We start from the raw sequence: 22,130 nt of genomic DNA, 5'->3' as shown, positions 1-22,130 counted from the left end.
AACAAAAGAAAGAAAATTTCACATTTCAGTTCCAAACTCGGCTCATTTCCCATTGGTGGCATGTCTTGGGGAAGGCTCTTTTGTATGCTAACTCAATGCTCACTGTAAACTCTGAAAGGGATGAGAGAAGCCAAATTAATAAAACAGTGACTGGAGTCGGACTAGTTTAGAGGAAAAGACAGATTTGGGATGACATGTTGGATGTGAAGAATGTGATGAGTACTGGAGAGTGTCACAATGACAACAGTGGCTAACATTTATTGAGCGATACTACCTATGTGCCAGGTACTTTTAAGTGCTTTACTTGAATTTATTCATTCATTTAATTCTCGTAACATACTTATGAGGTAGGTCCTATTATTTTCACTGTTTTGCAGATGAGGAAACTAAGACACAGCGGTGTGAAGTAATTTGTCTTCTTAAGTGGTGAAGCCAATGGGATTTTGATACAGACCTTAGGCTCCAGAAAGCTTAAGTTTGGCTTCCGAAAAAATGGCAAAAGTTTAACTTCCAGAGCTAAAGTTTAGCTCCCCCCCAAATTTAACTTCTAAAGCTAAAATGCCTAGTGTGCATTGGTTCTAGCAAGTTCCATCTGTTAAGGTTTTTTCATATTGGGGGACAGGTAATAGCCCCAGTGGAGGGTGATGAAAAAAATGGAAGTCTCTTGAATGTGCATTGTAAGCCCACATGACAGGAACATATCAATTCTATGAAGTAACTTGTAGCGATTACAAAGAGGTTGTTTGTGTTTGTCAGTATTCTGACCTCTGGTGTAAGATAGGCAGGGAAAATGGAAGCTGATAAAAGAAAAAGTATAGTAAAGTAAGATAGAAGGCAACCGATGCCATCTTTTCAGCTTGTCAGTCACTTCCAGTTTTGAGGAGAGGCTGTGCTCATTGATGACAACAAGGAAAATGCCTACTTCTATGCTTTTTCCATTAACCTGATAATTAAGACCTGACTGTATGCAGGTACTGAAAAATGAAACCAACATTTTTATTACCCTAGTAGCATCTGGCAAGTGGCTATTTGCAGAACTGTACTATGTATATATGTGAAAAGCAACATATGTTACAGAGATAGTCATATGTAATTAAAAGTTTAAGAACTGGAACATGCTTCCAATAACACAGGCCTTAGTGGTTAAAAGGTGAATTCCAGTATGCTGATGTATTAGATAGAGAATTTGTTATACTCAGTAGTGCCTCATTAGAGACTGGTATAAATAATCTTGTTGACAATATACCAGGAAGTATATATTTGCTATTGAAATAAAGTCAAAAGAATTAAATAGATAAGGAAGATGTAGTAATCTGGAAATAATCTGACTGATATTTTTCACAATATATGTCTACAAGGTACTCCTTAGTGGTTAGATATTCAACTCAAGACAGAGGCCAGATTTCACTATCTTAAAAGCACATTCACACCCAGATTATTGTATCCTTATAAATAAATCTCTCAGATATGTAGGCCATATATTAACCTGAATATTAACCTCTCTAAAAAGAGAGGGAACTTGGGGTGAGCGGTTAGCTCAGTTGGTTAGAGCTCGCTGCTCTTAACAACAAGGTTGCCGGTTCCATCCCCACATGGGCCACTGTGAGCTGCGCCCTCCACAACTACTTGATTGAAACAACTACTTGACTTGGAGCTGATGGGTCCTGGAAAAACACTTAAAATAAATAAAATTAAAGAGAGAGAGAGAGAGAGACAGAGAGAGAATTGAATAAAGCCCAGCATGGAAACATTGTAAAATAGAGAGTTTGGCTACTTTGGGACGATATTAACACTATTATCTGTTCGCTGAGTGGCAAGTTACTAAAGCTCTCTAAGCCTCAGTTAAATTATTTGTAAATTGGGGATAATATTAGTACATTGGGTGGTGGAATAATTTACAGGCAAAGCACTATAAGAATAGTGCCTATCATACTGGAAGCACTGAAAAAGGTTATCATTTTTGGGTTGGCAAACTGTCAGTTGGTTATGGGTTTGGAGAAATAAATTATCCTGACCTCTACAGATACACAGTTGACTCTTGACCAACACGGGTTTGAACTGTGTGGGTCCACTTATACATGGATTTTTTTCAGTAAGTATTATAAAGATGTTTTCTGTTCCTTACGATTTTCTTACATTTTTTTCTCTAGCTTACTTTATTGTAGGAATATACAGTATATAATATATACAATGTACAAAATACGTGTTAATCAATAGTGCAATTGGAAAAGCTTTCAGTCAACAGTAGGCTATTTATTAGTAGTTAAGTTCATGGGTAGTCAAAAGTTATATGTGGATTTTTGACTATGTGGGGGTTCAGCACCCCTCAATTTTGCATTGTTCAAGGGTCAACTGTATTTACTTTTTCTTTTTTCCCCATTTCCATGTACTGAAAACCCCTTAGTTTGACTTTTTGTGACTCGTGAAGTTCTACATACTCTGTCTCTGTAATCTGAAGCTGAATTATTCCACCCTGGCATGTGTTCTTTCTCATTCTCTTTAACTCTTACCAGGAACACATTTATCGATTTGTTTGAGCAGACACAACTTTATTTCAGTCCTGAGGATTATGCCATTTTTCATTCTGTACCCCCAACCCTAACACCTGCAGGAAAAGCATGTTATAGTGGGGTTTGTAGAATTTAGGGAAAAGTTTTAAAATTTGATTAAAGACTTCTGCTGTTCTTTCTCTCACTACACTTTTCCAAATCAAATTTTAATGCAGGCTTAGGGTATTTGAAAATATATCTGATTAAAATTAATATTATACAACTAATAAAATAGAAAAAATCCAATTAAATTTGGTATCAGTTGACACACAATAACTTGCTTTAATATTACCTTAAAGCAGTACCCTGGTGAAGGGTGATGCTGAGAGACTGCATTCCCAAACATCTCTACCCATCACAGTCCCAAGACAATTATTCACTTTTTTTCTCCAAGGATTTAATATAAACACACAGAAGTGTAACATTATTGTCTCAGTAAACATCCTCACAGGGGTAAAGTTATTTGGGAATGCTATCAATGAAAAATAATTGAAATATATAATGAAAAATTTTCTTATTGAATTTCATAAAAAAGGCAACATTCCAGTTCTGAAGTATAGAATTTGTATTACATTGATATAATAACTTTCAAAGGGGAGGAGAAAGTAGTTTACCCATCTTCGGAATTTGAAGCTTTGGACGTGTGATGCAGGGGGAAATAACTAGCCTAGGAGTTAGGAAATTTGAGATTAATTAATGCTTTGTTATCAGATTAGACATTTAATTACTTTGGACCTCAAGTCTCATATTCTTAAAATGAGGAAGTTGGATTTGATAATCTCCAAGCTTCCTTCCAGATCCAAAATTTCACATTACAGTGAATATTCAGTTCACTTTAAGGAACAGTTAATTAGTACCTACTATTTGAAGGCAGTGTATTAGGTACTAGGGACATAAAGATAAATGATGTAACAAGTTTCCTGCCCTCAAACGTTTATAATCTTGTGGATTATTAAAACAATAGGGTAGCATTTGAAGAATATTATGTTTAGTCATTGAATTATAACTATTTTATTCAGAAAATGTGGGGGCAGTAAGGTTTAGCAGAATAATAATGAGCTTCGCCTCTCAATCTTCAGACTACAACTGACCCACTACAAAATTCTGTGTAAATTACTCTCTAAGTCTGTTTTTCAATTTAAAATAATCATATTGACCCCACTGAAAATGATGCTGAGAAATAACAAAGGTTGTACATTCCATACTTTTTTATGGCCACCCTGTGCCAGAAGAGAGCTGGGGGCTAGGGGCAAAGCAGCTGGAAGGTCCCTTATGTAGGTTAATCGTGACATACATTATTACAAAGTTTGCTGCAAATGAATTCATATAGCAAATGGCTACGTAACACAAATTAATTGTGGTTTATTTGAATTTAGTAGTGTCAAGAAGCAAGCCCATTTTTGTACAAAAAAACAACTGTGTCTTAACCCTTGAAGTACCATAATAAGAAGTAAAAAAAAAACCCATACGAATACTACATGTACAAAATATGAACTTGTATAAGCTAAATATAATTTATTATTTCCTAGATGTAGAATAGGTTAAAAACATAAAGGGGATAATGAATTCAGGAGCAACTTTTCTGCTGTTAGTATGGATGGACATTCTTACGATTAAACTTGCCCAACAAGGAATGGCCTATCTCAGAGTCCAGAGGTAACTACCCATCTCTATGGCGCCCAGATGATGCTCTGTCAGGTTAAAGGTCACCAATATGAATGAGATTCTTGTTGAGAAGTGGATAAATTCACGTTCAATTCTGAGATTCTATGATTAGATGATGTGATTCGTAAATGTTTGAATGATAGAAATATTATAGATTATATTTTAAAAATTATAAGGATGTGATTTTTTTAAACGAAACATTAGGGATTACATGGAGTTTATTACAACAGGAGTGGGGTGGGACAGCGGAACAGGTTTGATTCCATTGTTTCAAACATCTTGTTTTTGGTGTAACATTTATGCCCTGATTTGAAACCTAAATTTTGGAACCCCGAAACTCCAGACCTTGGCTGTAGAAATCTAAAACCCAAACGATTGATGTTTTATTATCAGTTGTTTGTAGTGTCATCCACTCTCTGAGGTGAGATAGATGGAATACTGGGGTGCTGTCCTGGTCAGGGCCTTAGGATACGAGGAGGTGACGCACGTCTGCGATGCACGTGTGCTGTCCTTGGGGTAGGAGGGAGCGATCCTCCACTAATATCTCAAAATAGTATTACCCACTACAGTAATTTAGTGAGTGTGATGAGTTGGTTTGAAAGCATTGGAAAAACTGGTCAAAATTCATGAAAATGGTGCCAATTCTTAGGGAATTCAATGGTCATAATTCACCGAAATTAAACGCCTTTCTCTACCAAGCAACAGCCAATTTTGTTTTCTGGACGGTCTCCCAGCGTCAATGACTTAGGTTCTCTTAGTTTACGCTAGTTGACCTTAGACGGCTGGTGACCGGTCTTTGTGCCAGACTGAGCCCAAAGCTCGGAGCGTGGTCCTGGATTTCCGGCATGCGGACTGAAGCACACAGCTGTGTGTAGGACGGACAATGCCTGTAACATTCGAAGGCTTTAGCACAGCCCATTTGCGACGAAGGGGTAAATGTGTTAACTCCAGAAAAGAAGTGCATTTCGAAAACGGGAAAAGGATGGATTGTTCTACAAGAAATGGGAATTTGTCCTTCACCAGAGGGTTTGCTGGAAATGAAGACGCGGCAATTCTTTATCGTTTCCAGCTGTAGAAAACAGCAAGCGAAGTCCCAGTTCAAGTTCGGCGCGGACTGGGCTCCTGCAAAGAGCCACTCTGAGGCGTGCGAGTAAGTGGGAGATCCGAACGCGTAGCGCCAGGCGCGAGGGATGGGTTGCCTCCTCTGTTTGGTGCAGCGGGACAAACGCTGCCCCGACAGCGCTTCCCCTGCCGGGTTTTTCGGGGAACACTTTTCGTGCTTTGTTTCAGACGCCGACCCATCCTTATCGGTTGGTCGGCACCTCCACCAATCCCGCCCGCGACGGGGCGGAGCTTCAGGGTCAAGGTGGACCAATTCCCGGGCCTCGCCCCTACACGCGCTTTCGGACCCCCGGGGGTGAGTGACAGCAGTGGGGTCCAACCTCCTACTCCAGAGCGTGGCCTCCGCCAGGGGCGTTACGAAGACAAGGTGCCGGGGCCAATCGCATTGGATCTCAGGGGGCGGGGCCTCTTTGTCAGCCCCAGACCGGCGCTCACCGCACGCCTTTTGTCAAATGAGAAACGCGGAGGGGCTGTTCCTCAGCAGAGGTTTAGCCAATGAAGGAAGCGAGGTGGGCGGGCCGGGAGTGCCTGGCCGCGGGTCTCAGCTCCCAGCCGTGGTGCGGCGAGCCGGTGGGGGGACCGCGAGGCGAGCGCGGGATCCTGGGCGGCGAGCGGCGTGTGAGGTGCCTGAAAATGCACTCGGATGCTGCCGCTGTCAGTGAGTAACAGAGAGCGAGCGGGTCGGAGCCGGACGGCTGCCAACACTTTCCACTCGGGTCTTGCAGTCCCTGCGCCCGCACCTCTTGTCCCGAAACGCGCGGGGAGCTCCTGCTTGGGAGCCACCCCTTCCCCTCCTGGGGCCGAGGCGGGCGGTGAAGCCGCGGGCTGCGCGGGGCGGGGGCGGGCGTGGGGGGAAGGGGCCGGCCTGCTGGAGGAGGGCGGAGGTGAGGGGGGTGGGGACTGGCTCCATTTCAGTGTTGGGGGAAGGGGGGTCGGGACCGGAGTGTCCGGGGTGAATAGAGGTGGAGGCGGCGGGCGTTAGCGGGCAGGGACGGGTGGTGGCACCGGAGGGCGTGAAAGGCAGCGAGCGAGCGGGGCGCAGGGGTGAGGATTTCCTAGGGGCTGAGCGGTGCGGGCGGCTGGGTGAGAAAGGCGGGTGAGTGTGAGGGGAGCTCGGGGGCGGGGACAATGGGAAGGAGGACTGGTTGGCGGGGGTGGGGGGAACAATGGGGTGGGGGAGTGGGGGCCGCGGCTGAGAGGGGCTGGGAGGGCGGGCGAGGAGGTGAGGGCTGATGTAACGGGAGAGCGAGATGGTGGGAGGGATTGGGGTGTGATGGGATAGTTGGGGAGTCCAGCGGGCGGGAGGGGTATCGGAAGGCTGGTGGGCTAGCTGGGAATGGTGAGAGGGGCGGCCGTGGGGGTGAAAGGAGCAGGTGTTGGGAAGACAGGGTAATTGGGAATAAGAGGGTGATTGGGAAGGAGAGGAGGATTTGGGGTGAGAGGATGGGGTAGGGGTAAAGGAGGTGCGGTGTGGGTGAAGAGCTGGTTGGGTGGAAAGGGAGATTGGGAGGGGCCGGAGCAGGGGGACGACTGTCAAGTCCAGATTCGGGCTGTGCCGGGCTGGGGGCGACTAAGGTGTCAGACTGTGTTTGGGGGAGGTGTTTTCTGTCCCCCCTTTCCACTCCCTCAAGGCACGGTCCCTGGAGAGGGGAGCGAGCCCTGAGTTTCGGGGTCCGGGGGGGGGCGGGGTTGAGATGTAGGGGACGGGGGAGGTGCCCCGAGGTTGGCGCTGGTCGCGCGGTTCCCTCCCCCGGCCCCCCACCCCCCAGCGGCTGGAAGCGAGGTCGGCGCTGGCGCGGGCTCCGGCTGCGGGACTGGGAGGCGGGGCAGGGACGCGGGCTGCGGGCTTTCCGCTGTGGGAACTGGAGGGGTTGGGCCGTGGAGGCCGGGTGGGGGGTTTTGCACAGGGAAGGTGTCGGGGTCCTTGGATTTGTCAGTGACGCAGTTTTCTAATTTTTGGTTGTCAGGTGTGGAGGCTGGTGCTTCAGGACCCGCTTTCCTGCAGGGAGCATGGAGCTGGAGGCCCCGGGTGGCGCCTGGTGGGGCGCGACCGCTCCTAGGCTTGAGGGGAGAGCGCTTTAGGGGCTTCCTTTAGGGTCTGGCTCCTTTCGCCGGGTGTGAAGGGGAAAGGCGGTCTCGCGGAATTCTGGGATTCGTAGTACTGGCGGCGGTTGGGTTGGGTGCACGTGGGTAACTGTGGAAACGAGTCCCAGGATGCAGCGCGCCTGTCGGAGCCTCCCTTTTCTGCTAACTCTTGCTTTATTCCTGATGGACCTGAGAATGCTGTCCGGAGGCTCCCCAGTCCCCTGGGACTGGACATGGTTTCGTAGACCTCCCTTTGTCAGCTGGACGGGGAGAAAGCAAAGTGCAGTCCTTTCACACTGGGGCTCTTGATCCCTAAAGTTGATTTCCCCCCCCCCCTGCATTTGGTGGCTTTACTTGTAGAATAAATGCTCAGTGTTGAACCATTTAGCACATCGGTTGTGGGAAAAACATTCAAGGTGCAACGCAACATAAAGGAGTGTTTTTAGGATGGTGTATTGTGGCGTCTGTTGGTTGTAAACACTAGGTAGAAAGATTCGGTCATACATAAATCTGGGAACGCAGTTGGAGACATGTAACCCTTGTGAAGATAATATAAATTATGTGTTTGTATTTCGTGGGCTGTCTGGATTGCTCAGGGATGAGGGGACTTTTTGAAAAAAGACGGTTTTGAAATGATTTGCGTGATGGAGGCCGCTTAATAGAATTTAGGGTGGAATCTAGTGTGGTTTCATTCATAAAGCCACCATGAAAATGTAAAGATGAATAAAGGGAATATATGACGTCTTCAGTTTTCAAAGAAGCATGGGAAGCAAATAAGAAGAGAGGAAGACAAACTCAGTGGAGGACCTTTAGAGGTTTACACTTTTTTTGTTTTTAATTTTAGCTACAGCCTATAATTCCGTCTAGCTGCTTTGTAAGTATTAGAGACCATCCTCTTAGTCTGTAGACTCCCCCAACCTCATATACTTTGCGGTAAATGGTTCCCTTTACCATTTACATGTAATGATTCAAAAAATAATGTAGAGGGCCACAAGATTAACTTGGAGATGAGAAATCATTTTTATGTGATATGTAAGGTATTTTGAAACTATTGGTACCATAGTCACTGGAAGAATAATGACTCTAATGATAAAAATTTTAACCAAAAAGTCCTCAGATTTGGAAACCTTCTAGTATGGTTACAAATACACTGAATGTGTACCTGATTCAATGATGATTGTTTTCTTCATGGCTGAAAAATTGGGCAATGTGTGGTTTTTGGGGGGACATAGTTTATATCTATCTTATATTAATATAGTTTTTAAGTTTGTGGTGAAATATCCAGGAAACCCTTTGTGATATGTAAATACGTAATATGGACATGTTTTTTAAAGTGTACATTTAACAGTGGAATTTGCTCTTGTAAAAGATAAAGTGTATGAGGTTGAAAACAAGAATTGTAATTGTCTTCAAAATGTTTTTTTTTTTTTAAAGAATATATTAGGCTAGTCATTTCTTTACCTGTTGCTTTATCTTGCATTCCAAAGGGCAGGTGCCCTTTGCACACAATACAACCCCTTTCCTCCGCTAGCTCTCCAAACCCTAGGTTTCTATACGTTATCAGCTTACACTTTCTGCTTTGGTTTTTAGGATCCTCTTTGATTTTAGGCCTTTGGGGAGGTCCTTTATTTTCTTGTGAACTTAGCTATATATTTAAACAGATCTTTCTTATACAGAATTTTTTGACTCTTTTATATGACTTGTTTATAACATTGCCAGCAAAGAAAGTCTCCCTAATTTTTTCCACCTTAGATTACTTCTGTACATTTACTCTTTTCTTCTTCTTTTCCTGCCTTCAAGAAGTGCTCCTGCTAACACTTGATCACATTTTATCAAATGTTATTTGTCATATTCTTTTCTGTTCTTTAGCTGCTCCCAGAAGCTCTTATTAGCTTGTTGGTTTCTTCCTGACTATAGCACATGTTTTGCATTATTCTCAATCATCATCATCATCATCATCTTGTTAACTCAGCATTTTAAAAATCAACCTGTCAGAAACCGACCTTGTGATGACCTCTGTTATGTCAGGATGCTTTTGGTAGGTAACAGTACTCAATTAAAAATGGCTTAAATAAGGAAAAGAAAATGGCTTAAATGTAGAGCTTATCGTCCAGTAGCAAGAAGTCCAGAGGTAAGATTTCTTATCTGTCTTCTCTAGGGTCTAAGGTTGATGCAGTGTCTTAATGATAACTTAAGAATCTACACCCTGCACATCATTTTCTTCCTCTATTCTTAGTATTTTGACTTACCAAAAGTCTCAGGCTCGTTACCTCATGTTTGCAATGTGGTTGCTGCAGCACCAGACATGCGTATATAAGAAAGAGAGGCAAAAAGTTTATTTACTTACAACTCCCTCTTAACAGAGAGGTCTTTTCCAGAAGTTTACCTTGGCTACTTCCACTTGAGTTTCATTAGTTAGAACTGATCTCATGCCACTGGTACTTATGAGGGAGGTTGAGAAAGTGCAATCTGGCATTTTTCAGCTGTCGTGGCATATGGCCTTTGCTAGGGTGGAAGAAGGGTGAGGAGAACGCTGGGTTGGCAGCCTACAGGTATATCCCTGCGCCAGCGACTTGGTGTGTCTCTGCCTTGGTCGCCATCATTTCTATCTGTTGATTTATTTTTTGCCTCATTCTGAAATAATTAGAAGTGACCTACAAAATATAGATAAAATCGTGTCAAGATAAGGAAAATAAACTATAGATTGACAGGTTACACATAAATGCTTGCCATACATTAGAAAAAGGCCATGTATTTGGCTCTGAGCTTCCTAGTAGGCAAAACAAAGAGGAAAACAAGACCAATTTTATTCATTTGGTTAATGAAACTACAGTTCATTTAATAACCTAAGCAGGATGCTTAGACATTTCTCATCCTCTTTCCCTGGTCAGTAGTGAAAGGGAGGCTGGATCTCTTCCCTTGCCTGTCCTCTCTTCCCTGTACCTCTTGCTATCATCCTTGGTCTGATCCATCCTTTTATATGTTGTAATAACCAGTAATCCTTTGGCCAGGCTCAACCTCCTCAATCTTCTCTATCACCAGTTGAATCATTTTTGTCCTTACGATTCCCTTACCCAAAAAACTGGAGGGCTCCCAGTTGCTTACCGATATACAGACTCCTCAGGAGCTGGGGTCCAACCCGCTTCTGTAGTTTAAATTTAAGCTCAGTTTCTTCCCCTTGGACTGCTCTTTGCTTGTCCATTGCCTTCAGTGCTACTTCTGATTGAACTTGATTATTGAGTTCCTTATTCCCTTGCTAGCAGACTCATGTTCCCTCGAATCGAATCCCCAAAGTACTGTTTACTTCTGTTCTCAATTTTATCTTATATAACAATAACTGCTTGTTTGCTTTTTTGTCCCCTCTCCAATTAGGTTATTACCCCCTTGAGATCTGGGACTGTGTCTTAGTGTCCACTTTATTGTCCACCGTGATGTCTTGCTTATTAGGTCCTCATATATGTACTGAATTGAGCTTAACTGGTCAACTCTTGAATAGTTTGTGAATTATACGGAAAATTTTAATTCTTCCTCTTGCTATCCAGCAGTCTTCTGAGTCTTTCATTATCTTTAGATTTTTCTTCAGGGAATGCAAACTTTCACATTCATCTTCTGCCTTTTTGGACGTCAGCCATGTGCAAACCGATTTAAATAGTATTTCTTTAAAAATACATGCATGTATCAATTTCAAAGAATGTCTGTGGCCTGGAGAAATTTTCAAAGAGGTTAAAATGCTAATGATGCTGAGGAGCCAGGAGTCCGCGTGTGAAAGCGCGCCTGTCCATTTCTGATCCGGGGGCCAACAGCGCCGTTCGGAGGGGCTCAGGCAGGCCTGGTCTTAGGGGCCTAGAACACTTCTGCTTCCCCCGCTTTTTGTTTCATAACCAGTTCTGGTCCCAACGTTTTATTTCTGATTATTAATAATACTTTGACATTGATGAAAAGCTTTCTTCATTTAAAAAGTAAACTTTGTTAGTTGGAGGTGAGTTTTCTGAGAATCTGACATTAATGCTGATACCTTTTTGTAGTTGGTCAGGTTGAATTAGTGTTCAGAGTTTTTCATGGCTTGTTCTTCTTTTGTCTTATTCTGGGATTCAGGTTAGAAGTACCTCTTGAGAATTATTGCTTTAAGCAGAACATACATTTAAAAATATTTTTGGCTATAAGAGAGGTTATAATTTGTGGCTTATGTTTTAAGCAGAAGAAAGTATTGAGATACTACATTTTAAATAGAATCCTGTATTTCAGCAATTATTGCATGACTATTTCAGCTCTAAGGATATTTTTTGTATCATGTCCAGTGTTCGAGTTGACAAACTATCAGCTACTTCAGATTTAAATTTTTTTTTTAGATTGAAAATGCTGTTAATGAGTTATTTTCAGTCTTAGAAGGTAGGCTTGTTGTTTTTGAAACTAGTATACTGAGTAAAATACTAATTAATATGAAAAAAGTCCCATTCTCCCCAAAATAGCATTACCTCTGGGTATGATTCTTTTTACTTTCATCTTTGAGGTTGTTTTTCTTGTGAATACTTTTTTCAAACCTTTCGTTACTTGCTGGCCTGTATCAGTAGTATTGGCAGAAGCAACGCGCATCCCTTCGCGTCTGTGGTGGGCAGGACCTGGCTCCTCCTCTCATTGGTGTGGAGCTGCTTAGGCACAGCCACCTCGGCGTGGGAATCGGAAGGTGGAGGCCAGTGATGGGAAGAGTCCTGCAGGCTTTTTGGAGAGCAGGGACAGTGGTTGCAGCTGCACTATTTCTATTTCTAGAGTCAGTGGAGGCTGCAGTGGGGGGTGGGGGGTGGGGTGTCCGGCTTTCTGGTCCTGGCTTTGTGGATGGTGCACTCTGCTGAGTCCCCTGATGATGGTTGTATAGCTGATGCGCTTGGTTCTCTGGATTTCCTAGGGAGTCTGTGAACTATGCAATAGGTTTTAAAAAACAAATTCTCTTCTGTTTAAATTAGCTCGTTGGTTTTTGATACTCACAACTGAGCCTTCTGACAAATTCAACATCGAGACCTGTCCCTGTCGATTCCTGGGGGAGGCGCTTGTGGAGAAGAGCAGTGATCGGCCTTTCCACCCTCCTGGGACTCTGTGTAGAGACCTGGAGTCCTGCTTGGAGGCAACTTGGGGGACTGAAGGGGTGGAGCACAAAGGCAGTGTGAACTGTGGGGGCTGCTTTGCCGGTGGTCATGCAGGACTCTGAGCGACACACCAGCCACCCCACTGGTTCTTGCCTGATGGAGCCTTTATTGCTGTCTTTCCCTAATCGCCTTTGTCCCTTAGGACAAAACAATTCGAGGAGTTAAGGTGTAAGTTGCGCATCTTTTTGGATCTGACTTGGGAATATTAGCTATGGAAATAATACTTGTGGCTTTTTTTCCCTTGGTGGAATATTTGTTTAGCCAGAATTTGTATCTGATAGTCCTAATTACTTTTTAGTCTACTTTATTGTGTGTAATTTACATGCTATAAAATTGGATCTTTTTAAGTTTACAGTTTGATGCATTTTTGTAAATAATCTATATTGGTATAAGCACTACTAAACTTAAGATATAGGACATTTTTATTACCCACAAAAGTTCCCTGTGCCCTCTTGTAATTTGTACTTCTCTACCTCCCACTATAATTTTTAGCTTTTAACATATATCATTTTAGTCCTCCATGTTGGTTGATAATTTGTTATTTTGCTGCTCATTGGGATATTACAATATAGAAAAGCATGATAAATCTCTTTTTTACTGAACTATTAAATCCAAAGAAAAACTATCAGTGCTGTATAAATTATAAATCTGATAATTAACACGTTACCACATGAAACTGTCTATGTTGACTTGTTCCCTTGAAAGGTTTTCCAGTAAATGGCTTTTCATGCTTCTCTGTGGCCCAAAGACATATTGTGCTAGGATGTGCTGCCTGAATGCGATGACGTCTTTTAATTGTTATCTGGGTCAGGTTAGGAGGCAGGAAAACATAATAGTTAAGTGTGAGGCCTAGAGTCAGAATGTTTGGGTTCAAATCCTTGCTCTGCTACCTATTAGCTGTGTGACCACGGGTAAGTTACTCAACTGCTCTGTGTGCACTTCAGAGTTCTCATGTATAAGAAATAACTACTGCCAGGTATGGAGTTGTTCTGGCAACAAATGTTTATTGAGCACCTACTATATACCAGGTCCTGTTCTTCATCTTTCATGAAGTTTTCGTTCTGGTGCAGGGAAGGAGGCAAATAATAAACAGGTAAATCTGTAGAAAAAAATCAGGGAAGGGGGAGAGCACAGGTAGCCCTCCCTGTAAGTAGAGTAAAATTTATGTAATTTTAAATAGCATGGTTAGGGAAGGCCTCACAAAGAAGGTTTTAAGTTAAGCCCTGATGGAGGCGACAGGGCATTCCAGGCAGAGGGAATGCAAACGCAGAGGCTCTGAGTGGGGAGCAGGCTGTATCGGAGTAACAGCAAAGAGGCTGGGGTGCTTGGACTAGAGTTGGGGTTTGGGCCAAGGAGAAAAAAGTAGGAGGCAAGATCAAAAATGATCTCAAGGATTAAAGGAGATAAAACACATAGTGTCTAAAGAAGTGCTTGGCACTTTTCTGTTTTTGTTGCTAATGATTACTGTCTCATGACAGTCTCCTCGTTAGGCTTTAAAAGGAGAGCCTGGAGAAGAAAAGAGGTGATTAAGAAGCACCAAATGAGCGAGGCATTCCCTCACTCAGCCATTCACCAAACATTGGAGGTTTTTCTTGTTGCCAGGCACTGCCGTAACAGGACTGAACCGAGGTCCTTGTATTTAAGGAGCTTCCTTCCAGCCAGTTAAGTGTGGAGGCAGAGAAGTAATGGGCAGTTGAAGTGTGGGGCTATGGCTGCTGGGTTAGCTGGTGCCTAAGCTGCTTTGGAACAAATAAGGAGTCAGTAAAATTAGACTTCAGGGAAGGGCTAGCAATTGTCATGTGGATTCAGCTTTTGAAGTTTCATTGTCTGAAGAAAAGGATCTGAGTGCACGTGGGGGGTGAGGTGGGAAGGTGGCTGTGCGAGCAGAGGCTCAGCCCTGAGGACTGTGGCTGCAGAATGGGAGTTTGGGACCCCAGAGTGAAGCGGGGAGGGGAGCAGAGGGGGCAGGAGCTACATGGAGGAGGGCTGAAAAGAGGTACCGGGAAGTGAGAGAAGAAACGAGAAGTCAGAAGGTGGGTGCAGGGAGAAAGGAGGAACCAAGGGAAAAGGGAGGGACTGACACACATAGGATTATTCTCGCTACTCGGCTGCTTTTCCTGATTCACTCCTGTAGTCCTCGCAGCCACTCCGGAGGTAGGTTGTGTACGGTTCTTAGCCCTGTTCTGCAGATGAGGAAGCGGAGGTGAAGAAGGTAACTCACTTTTTCAGGGTCACACAGCTTATAAGTAGTGCACTGAGATTCTAACTGAGGCATGGGGCCTCCAGCACTGCCAATAAAGTAATGCTCAGTGAATCCTGGTGGTAACCCTGCAGATACATTGGAATTCCATATTTTGTCCCTGGCCTATGAATGATGACGGCAGAGCCAGTTGATATGATTCTCTCTGTTTTACTTTTGGTTCTTTTCTTCTCGGAATGGGCTCAAACAGTATTAGGGTCACGGATGAATTCCTTCTTTCCCAGCCCTCCTCTTCTCATTTCTGCCGTTTGATTCGCAATAACAGAAGGCATTTAAAAATGGATGCTTAGTGGGAAAAATATTTCCATACTTTTTCTTAACTCCCTAGTGAAATAGTCATTTTTAGTCTTCTTAACATTTTATTTTAAATAGACGTGTGTTAAGTATTTTCCAAACACACACATTTAATATTTTTAAAAATATAAGAAGTATCTACCTACATTGCAGAAAAGCCAGAAAATGTAAAATTTACCTTTTAGTAGAGCGATTAATGTAGTTTTTGTGTAACATCTTTGAAATTTTCTTCTTTCTCCGTAGATGATCCTTTTCCCCTTTAAGATCTCTTTGTACAGATGCCATTCCCAAAGTTAAACCGCAGATTACTTGTTCTTAATTAAACAGGAAGCTGAGAAGGGTAGTTGTATATTCAAGTCCAGGCAACTGGCTATTGAAGTTAGAGTTTTAAAGACCTGTCACCCTGTCATCCCTCTTGCCCTGTCTTTACTTTTTGATCTTCTAGGTTTAGTTTGTCTGAGGCTCTTCCATTTCTAATAATAGGGATTAAAATAATGACCCTTTATGAGTGCATAGTCGTGGGCCAGCACTGTGTGAAGCACTTGGCATGTAACATCTCATTTCCTCCTCACAATAGCCCTGGAAAGAGGGTCCTGTGATTCCTGCTATACAGATGAGGACACTGAGGCACAGTGAGGCTGGGTTAAAAGTCACTCAGCGAGGACTCCACAGCGCTGGAACTGATGCCACAGCTACGCTCTTGAGCCTAAATCTGCGCTCTTGTAACATTTGTGAGGTTAAAGGATGATTTTTACTCTGAACTCCCGAGTAGATGTGTGTTCTTTAGTGGGGAGGGTGGGGTGAAGGGAATGAATCTAGGGCCCTTTGTACCATGTTACATTTGGAGTGCAGCCAGACCCGGTGTCCTGAAGTGGCCGATTCCTTTGAGATGGCTCCCACAGGCATATGCTGTGCGATGGAGGACGGGTGCTAGGTGGCACAGCGCCTCTCCTGGGTGGATGGTTTCTCCTCCCAGCCCCTTTTATGGGTCCTGTGAGAGTTAGGAGGAAAAAGCCAGCAGCGGTGTGCTTGGATGGCTTTAACTTTGGATCTTGTGTTCAGTAAAAACGCTGCGTCACCTCTCATGACCTGCTTCCCCCCACTTAGTGGCTTTCCCCTTTCCATGCTCACCTTGTTGGCTTTCTACCTTGTAAGTAGCAAATATTTATTGATGAGAATGACATTAATAGCTTCGTCACTGCTCCTTTGTTTTTTTTCAGTTTTGCCCGGCTTTTCAGCCTTGTAATCTTTTCCCTGGCATTGATCTTTTTTTCACATGCTTCTTGATCTCTTTTTTTACATGCCGATAGGGTACTTATGAATGAGTTGGATTCCTGTCTGTTTTGTGAGGTTGTTCCAGGAATGGATTGGCTGCCATTGAGTCGAGGGTGGGGACAGAACTCTCCTCTCTGCTTGCACATTAGAATCACTTGGGCTGCTTGAGAAAAGATCAGTGCTCCCCCTCCCCCATTTTTATTTCAGTGATCTGGATTGGGGTGCCAGCAGTGGCATTTTTTCAAGCTCCCCAGGTGATTCGGATGTACGGTCACTGGGTTCGTTTAAGTAGCTTAATTAGTGTGCTGGGTTTGGTTTGGGCTGTGGGGGAGAGGGCTCAAAATCTGCAGCTTCTGTCACCTGGGCCCTGCACTGGGCGGGTAGCACAGACCATTCCTGCACCCCATTTAACATAGCCAGCACTCAGGTACGCTCTCCGTGTGCCAGGCACTGTTCTAAGCACATTGCAGCAAAAACTCATTTAATCCTCACAGTATCCTTGTGAGGATGGCACTATTATTATCCATTTTACAGATAAAGAAATTCCTACTTCTAGCAATGAAAGGCATGTGGAATGAAGCTGACCCACAAACCTAGCTTTTGGGTTTTCCTAGTATTGTGGTATAGAAAACTCATTTCAAATCTTTGTGTTTTAATAATTTGACCTCAAATATGAATGTATTTGTTTCTACAGATGAGATGTATACTCGTGCCATCTCATATAGCTAAATGGCTGTCAGTTGGTATGCAAAGGTGTAAGTTGATCTTGTAGATCATTTAAAATACTGCTTATATATTTTTTAAGTTTTTAAAATTTTTATTGGGGAATATTGGGGAACAATGTGTTTTCCCAGGGCCCATCAGCTCCAAGTCTAGTTGTTGTTTTCAGTCTAGTTGTGGGGGGCACAACTCAGCTCCAAGTCAAGTTGTCTTCAATCTAGTAGTGGAGGGCGCAGCTCACTGGCCCATGTGGGAATCGAACCGGCATCGCTGTTGTTAAGAGCTCATGCTCTAACCAACCATCTGAGCCATCTGGCCGCCCCCTAAAACACTACTTTCTATAGTGCCAAAAGCAAGTAGACTTTACTTTATGGTAGATTTTTATATTCCAAGTTATTTTAAAGTAGAACTCATTTTTAATGATTTTTATTACTTAAAATTGCATTTTGTACTTTTTTTTAAATTGGGAATATTGGGGAACAGTGTGTTTTTCTAGGACCCATCAGCTCCATGTCAAGTTGTTGTTTTCAGCCTGGTTGTGGAGGGCACAGCTCACTGGCCCTTGTGGGAATCGAACCGGCGACCTTAGTGTTATGAGCACTGTGCTCGAACCACTGAACCAACTGGCCGCCCCGCATTTTGTACTTTTAAAATCAGACATTTGAGCTCATGTGTAGATAGATCTGCGCTGACTTGTGATCTGACCTGGTCTATACACTCTGGCTACTGTAACCTTCCAGGGTATTAAGCAAATCTAACGTTTGCATTTTAAACATGCTCTAGTCTCGCCATCATAAGACCCTAAGCAAGACTCGCTCAATCCCATGTACATTTCTAGTCTCCCTTTCACAGTCAGACTTCTGGAGCAGGATTTTTAGGTTTGACATAGTCCGCTCCCTCGCTGCCTGCTTGATTCTCAGCCCACTTCATTCTGGCCTCAGTTCTGCCTTCAAAATCTTCGCCAAGGTCACATTGCCAACCTTAGTGACTACGTACTTACAAAGCATTTATTCTCCTGTTTATTGGTACCTGTCGTGTACTAGGCTTTTGCTGTTTTAGGTATTGGGATATAGTGGGGAACAAAACAAAAGAAAGTCCCTGTCTGCCTGGATCTTGGACTCTAGAGAAGTGGCAAAGGATAAAGATGTAAATATATATGAAGTGTAATGTCAGGTCACTAAAGACTTCATATTGTATGAATCCATTGACATAAAAGTCCAGAATAGGCAAATTTACAGAGACAAAAAGTGGATTTATGGTGGTGTAGGCCTGAGGAGTGAGGGGAGGAATGGAGAGTGACGGCTAATGGGGTGATAAAAATGTTTTAAAATTAGATTGTGGAGATGGTTGCACAGCTCTGTGAAAACGCTGAAAAACATTGACTGCACTTGAAATGGGTGACTTGTGTGGTTTGTGAACTAGATCTCCATAAAGCTGTTAGAAAATGTCAGAAAGTGATGAGTGCTGTGCAGTAATCTAAATCTGGTGGGGATGGAGGTACAGCGTTGGACAGAGAAGTCAGGGGAGACCTCTGTTCCCAGGTGACACTTGAGTAGCTATTTCAGTGAGGTCACCTGTCAGGCCTGTGAGCAGCGGAAGTTGTGGAGGCCAAGGGCATATTAAATGCAAAGGCCCTGAGGTAGGAAGTCACTTGTATTCAAGGAGAAGTATGGCTGGAATGGAGTGAGCAGGGATAAGTGGAATGAGATGACTTAGGGCGGATAACTTAGATCACGTAGAGCTTTGTTTGGAAGGACGTGTGGAAGACTTGGATTCTATTGTGCTTCAGTAACAAATCCGAAATCTCAGAGATTGAAATCAAAGGCGGAGGGAGGTCTCCACTTGAGATCACTGACATTCTCATCCTCTGTCTGAAACTCGTAGGAGAGAAGGCTTCTCTTCTAGAAGGAAGGAGACCACGCACACCTAAACAGTGGCTCTCAGCTACACTACATCCTTGGCTGTAACACAAAGTTGTTTTCTTTTCCCATACGACTGAGTGAAATTCACCTTTCGGGAGGATGGGCCAGGTGACCCATGGCTTAGAGAAGCCCTACGCTGGCTGTGTTGAGTCCCAGTTAGAGAGGCCCAGCCCTGTACCATTAGGTCATGTTCTTCTGTCCCAGACGCGTTTGGGATGAGTTCTGGTTTTGATAACCTTTAATTTTGTCCAATTCTGTTTCACTCTTTTGGCAGTAACATGGTCATTTTTCTGTCACTGTCCCAGTGTCCCGTGGGGCTGCCCCACCCCAGCGTTTACTGGTTTAGTTTATCATTTTCATTGTCATCAAACAGCAGTTATTAAGTACATATCTGTGCATAGTGCTGCTTCAAACACTTTTATACCTGAGAGCATTGTTCTGATTGGCCAGCTGGAGTTTAGCTAATGATAAACTACTTCTATGACTCTTTAGTGACCAACAGAGAAGTGTACTTAAAATAGAAATAGCATCCGTATTCCTGGTGGTACCTTTTCTGCACATCTTTTTCTTTTTTTTAAAGGTAGGTTGTTCTAAATTTAGCCAGTTTTGATAGCTTAAAAAACATCTATTACCCTAAGTGTGCTTGATTATTAACAACTTTGCATGGGAAATGCTGTTGGCTTTTTTGCTTTTATCTTTTATGGAGCGTGAAGATAGATAAGATTAGAAATAAGCTAGAATGGAAGAACAGACTTTGGATTGGCAATTAGAAGATGTAACTTACTCCCAGCTTGGCCACAGCTAAGCTGTCTGACCTGCTTGGGCTAATAAAATGAGGAGATGTGGACAAAAGGACGTGCCGCACAGCTCCTCTCTCGTCTCCCGAATGCAGCCTTGTTCTTTTTCCTCACAGCACAATCACATTTTATATAGAAGCTAGTTCTAAAGTTCATAGGTAAGCTGACAATCACCCGTATTAAAAATATAAAACTATCACTGGCACTGCTTTCAGGAGGTGTCCCGTTGGGGGCTGTCCAGCTCAGCCAGTCCTTTCCTCCAGCATCAGAACAGATCGCTGGCTCTTCAGCCGAGCACCAGTTAAAGCAGCTACCTTGCGTTTAAGGGCCGTGTTTTATGGAAACAAAAAAAAATCTTTAAATACTAGACTCATTCATACACTGTTGTGAGATGCACACGTAATTGGCATGTGGTAGCTGAGTGACTATGGGATTCACGTTGCCCCGTCTCCTGCTCAACAAGGAGAAGGGAGGGCAGTTCCTGGGACAATTGAAAATTTGCTTTCTTCTCTCTCCTTTTTTTTTTTTTTTTTTTTTGCCAAGTGAATAAAGTTGAATTTGTTTAAGTTAAGTGTGGATATTCTGCAATCCCACTGTGCTCAGCATTTTCCCTCTCCATTTTTACTGCCACTAACTTAAGGCCCTAATGATTTTCCATTCCAATCACTTCCAGTAGTCTTCAGGAAAGGCCATCCTAAATCCAGGCCAACCATCATCTATGCCACACATTTGCCATAGAAGTGATCTTCCTAAAAAACCCGATTTAAACCACTTGTGTGGCACCCTGATACAGAGCCGTGCTTCTCACACTTCTCCACCAGCCTTGGGCTATGGCAGAGGTTCCGTGACTTAGGTGCCCTCTCGGTCCTGGGTGCCTCGCTCAGTGTGGGCACATTTCTTTAAAGTCTTATGCCATAATCACGTTTTTGTGTTCATGTAACCCTCTTACAGATGAATTGCCATTGAGCAGAGTTGCTGCTGCTGCTTGAATGCGCCATATTTATCTGTTACACTTGCATACCCTCTGGCTCAGTTGGAATCTCCTTAGGAGATTAAAGCTAAAGTCTGAAGCAGGATTCAGTCTTCTTTTTTGGACCTGTTTTTGAGTCTATTACTATGCCGCTTCTCACATTGGAAGACTTAATGCTGTAGATGTACACAAATGCCCTGAACAGACTGAATTTAGGTCTTGGTGCATTTGTAGCTGCATTCATTTATTCCCTGAGTATTCACTGAGCACCTAGTATGTGTCACATACTGTTCTAGTAGGTAGTAGGGATCCAGCAGTCCTTCGTGAAGCTCACATCCTAATGGGAGAGGAAGATGACAAATATATGACATGTTATCAGGTGATACCATACAGAGAAGTAAAGCGCGGCGAGGTGATAAAGAGTGAAGGAGTCCTGTTTGCTGGGTGTGGCAAGGTTTTGTAAGAACAGGATATTTCAACGGCGACCTGATGAAGTGTGAGAGCAAGTAGAGGGAATAGGACTCAAGGCAAAGAGAACAACGTGCAAAGGCCCTGAGGTAGGAGTGTGCTCGGAGGGTGCCCAGAACAGCAGGAAGTGCACTATGACAGAAGAATGAGCCTGGGGAAGAGGACTAGGACGGGAGATTGAATAGATGCTGGAGGCAGAGTGTGCAGGCCTCTGAGTTTATAATTAGGACTTTTCCCTTGCCTGCCTTCCCCTTCCATGGGTCATGTTTGTGTGAGTTTGGAATTACTTTAAATTTGTTCACATGCCAGCTAGTTGCCCCTGTGTTTACTGAGTAATTATCTCCTCCCCATTAATTTAACATGCAGTTTTATTATATATTGATCATATGTGTGTTCATGCGTATGTACATGCATGCGTACATACGTGTTTATCAAGTCTCGCCACTGGTTTGTTGTCTCGCACACGTACCTCCCACTACGGTTACTGCACAGACTCCCCCAGTATCTGCGCAGGGTTTGTTCCAAGACCCTCAGTGGATACCTGAAACCACGGATAGTGCTGAACTGTACACATACTATGTTTTTTTCCTATACATACTTTTTTTGACTTAAAGGGGGTACTTTATGACTTCGCTTTGGCATATCCCAGTTGCCAGCGTCACTACATTTGCGCTTTGGGGCCATCATTAAGTGAAAGGAGGGTTCCTTGGACACAAGCCCTGCGATAACTGGGCAGTTCGTCGGTCGGTCTGGTTCCCGAGAGGGCTGCTCAGTGACCAATGGGCAGGGAGCATGCACATGTGGGTAACGCTGGGCAGAGGGATGGTGCGTGTCTCAGGCAGGCCTGAGGTTTCATCCCGCT

General features: G+C 43.6%; 1 protein-coding gene across 1 annotated transcript in view; it reads left to right on the top strand.

Moving 5' to 3' along the window:
* Positions 1-5,831: 5,831 nt before the first annotated feature.
* DCUN1D4 (defective in cullin neddylation 1 domain containing 4) overlaps positions 5,832-22,130 on the top strand; it is a gene marked incomplete at its 5' end in the record, with an annotated part of 66,675 nt that continues 50,376 nt past the window's right edge. Inside the window, 3 exon segments of the mRNA XM_081059618.1 lie at positions 5,832-5,874; positions 5,877-5,935; positions 5,937-5,994. Of these exon segments, the coding sequence (XP_080915744.1) occupies positions 5,832-5,874; positions 5,877-5,935; positions 5,937-5,994 (160 nt within the window).

This window comes from Rhinolophus hipposideros, assembly GCF_964194185.1.
Source record: "Rhinolophus hipposideros genome assembly, chromosome: 1".
NCBI classification, from domain to species: Eukaryota; Metazoa; Chordata; class Mammalia; order Chiroptera; family Rhinolophidae; genus Rhinolophus; species Rhinolophus hipposideros.
The sequence above is the reverse complement of the archived record's forward strand: the minus strand, read 5'-3'. Positions and strand labels throughout refer to the sequence as shown.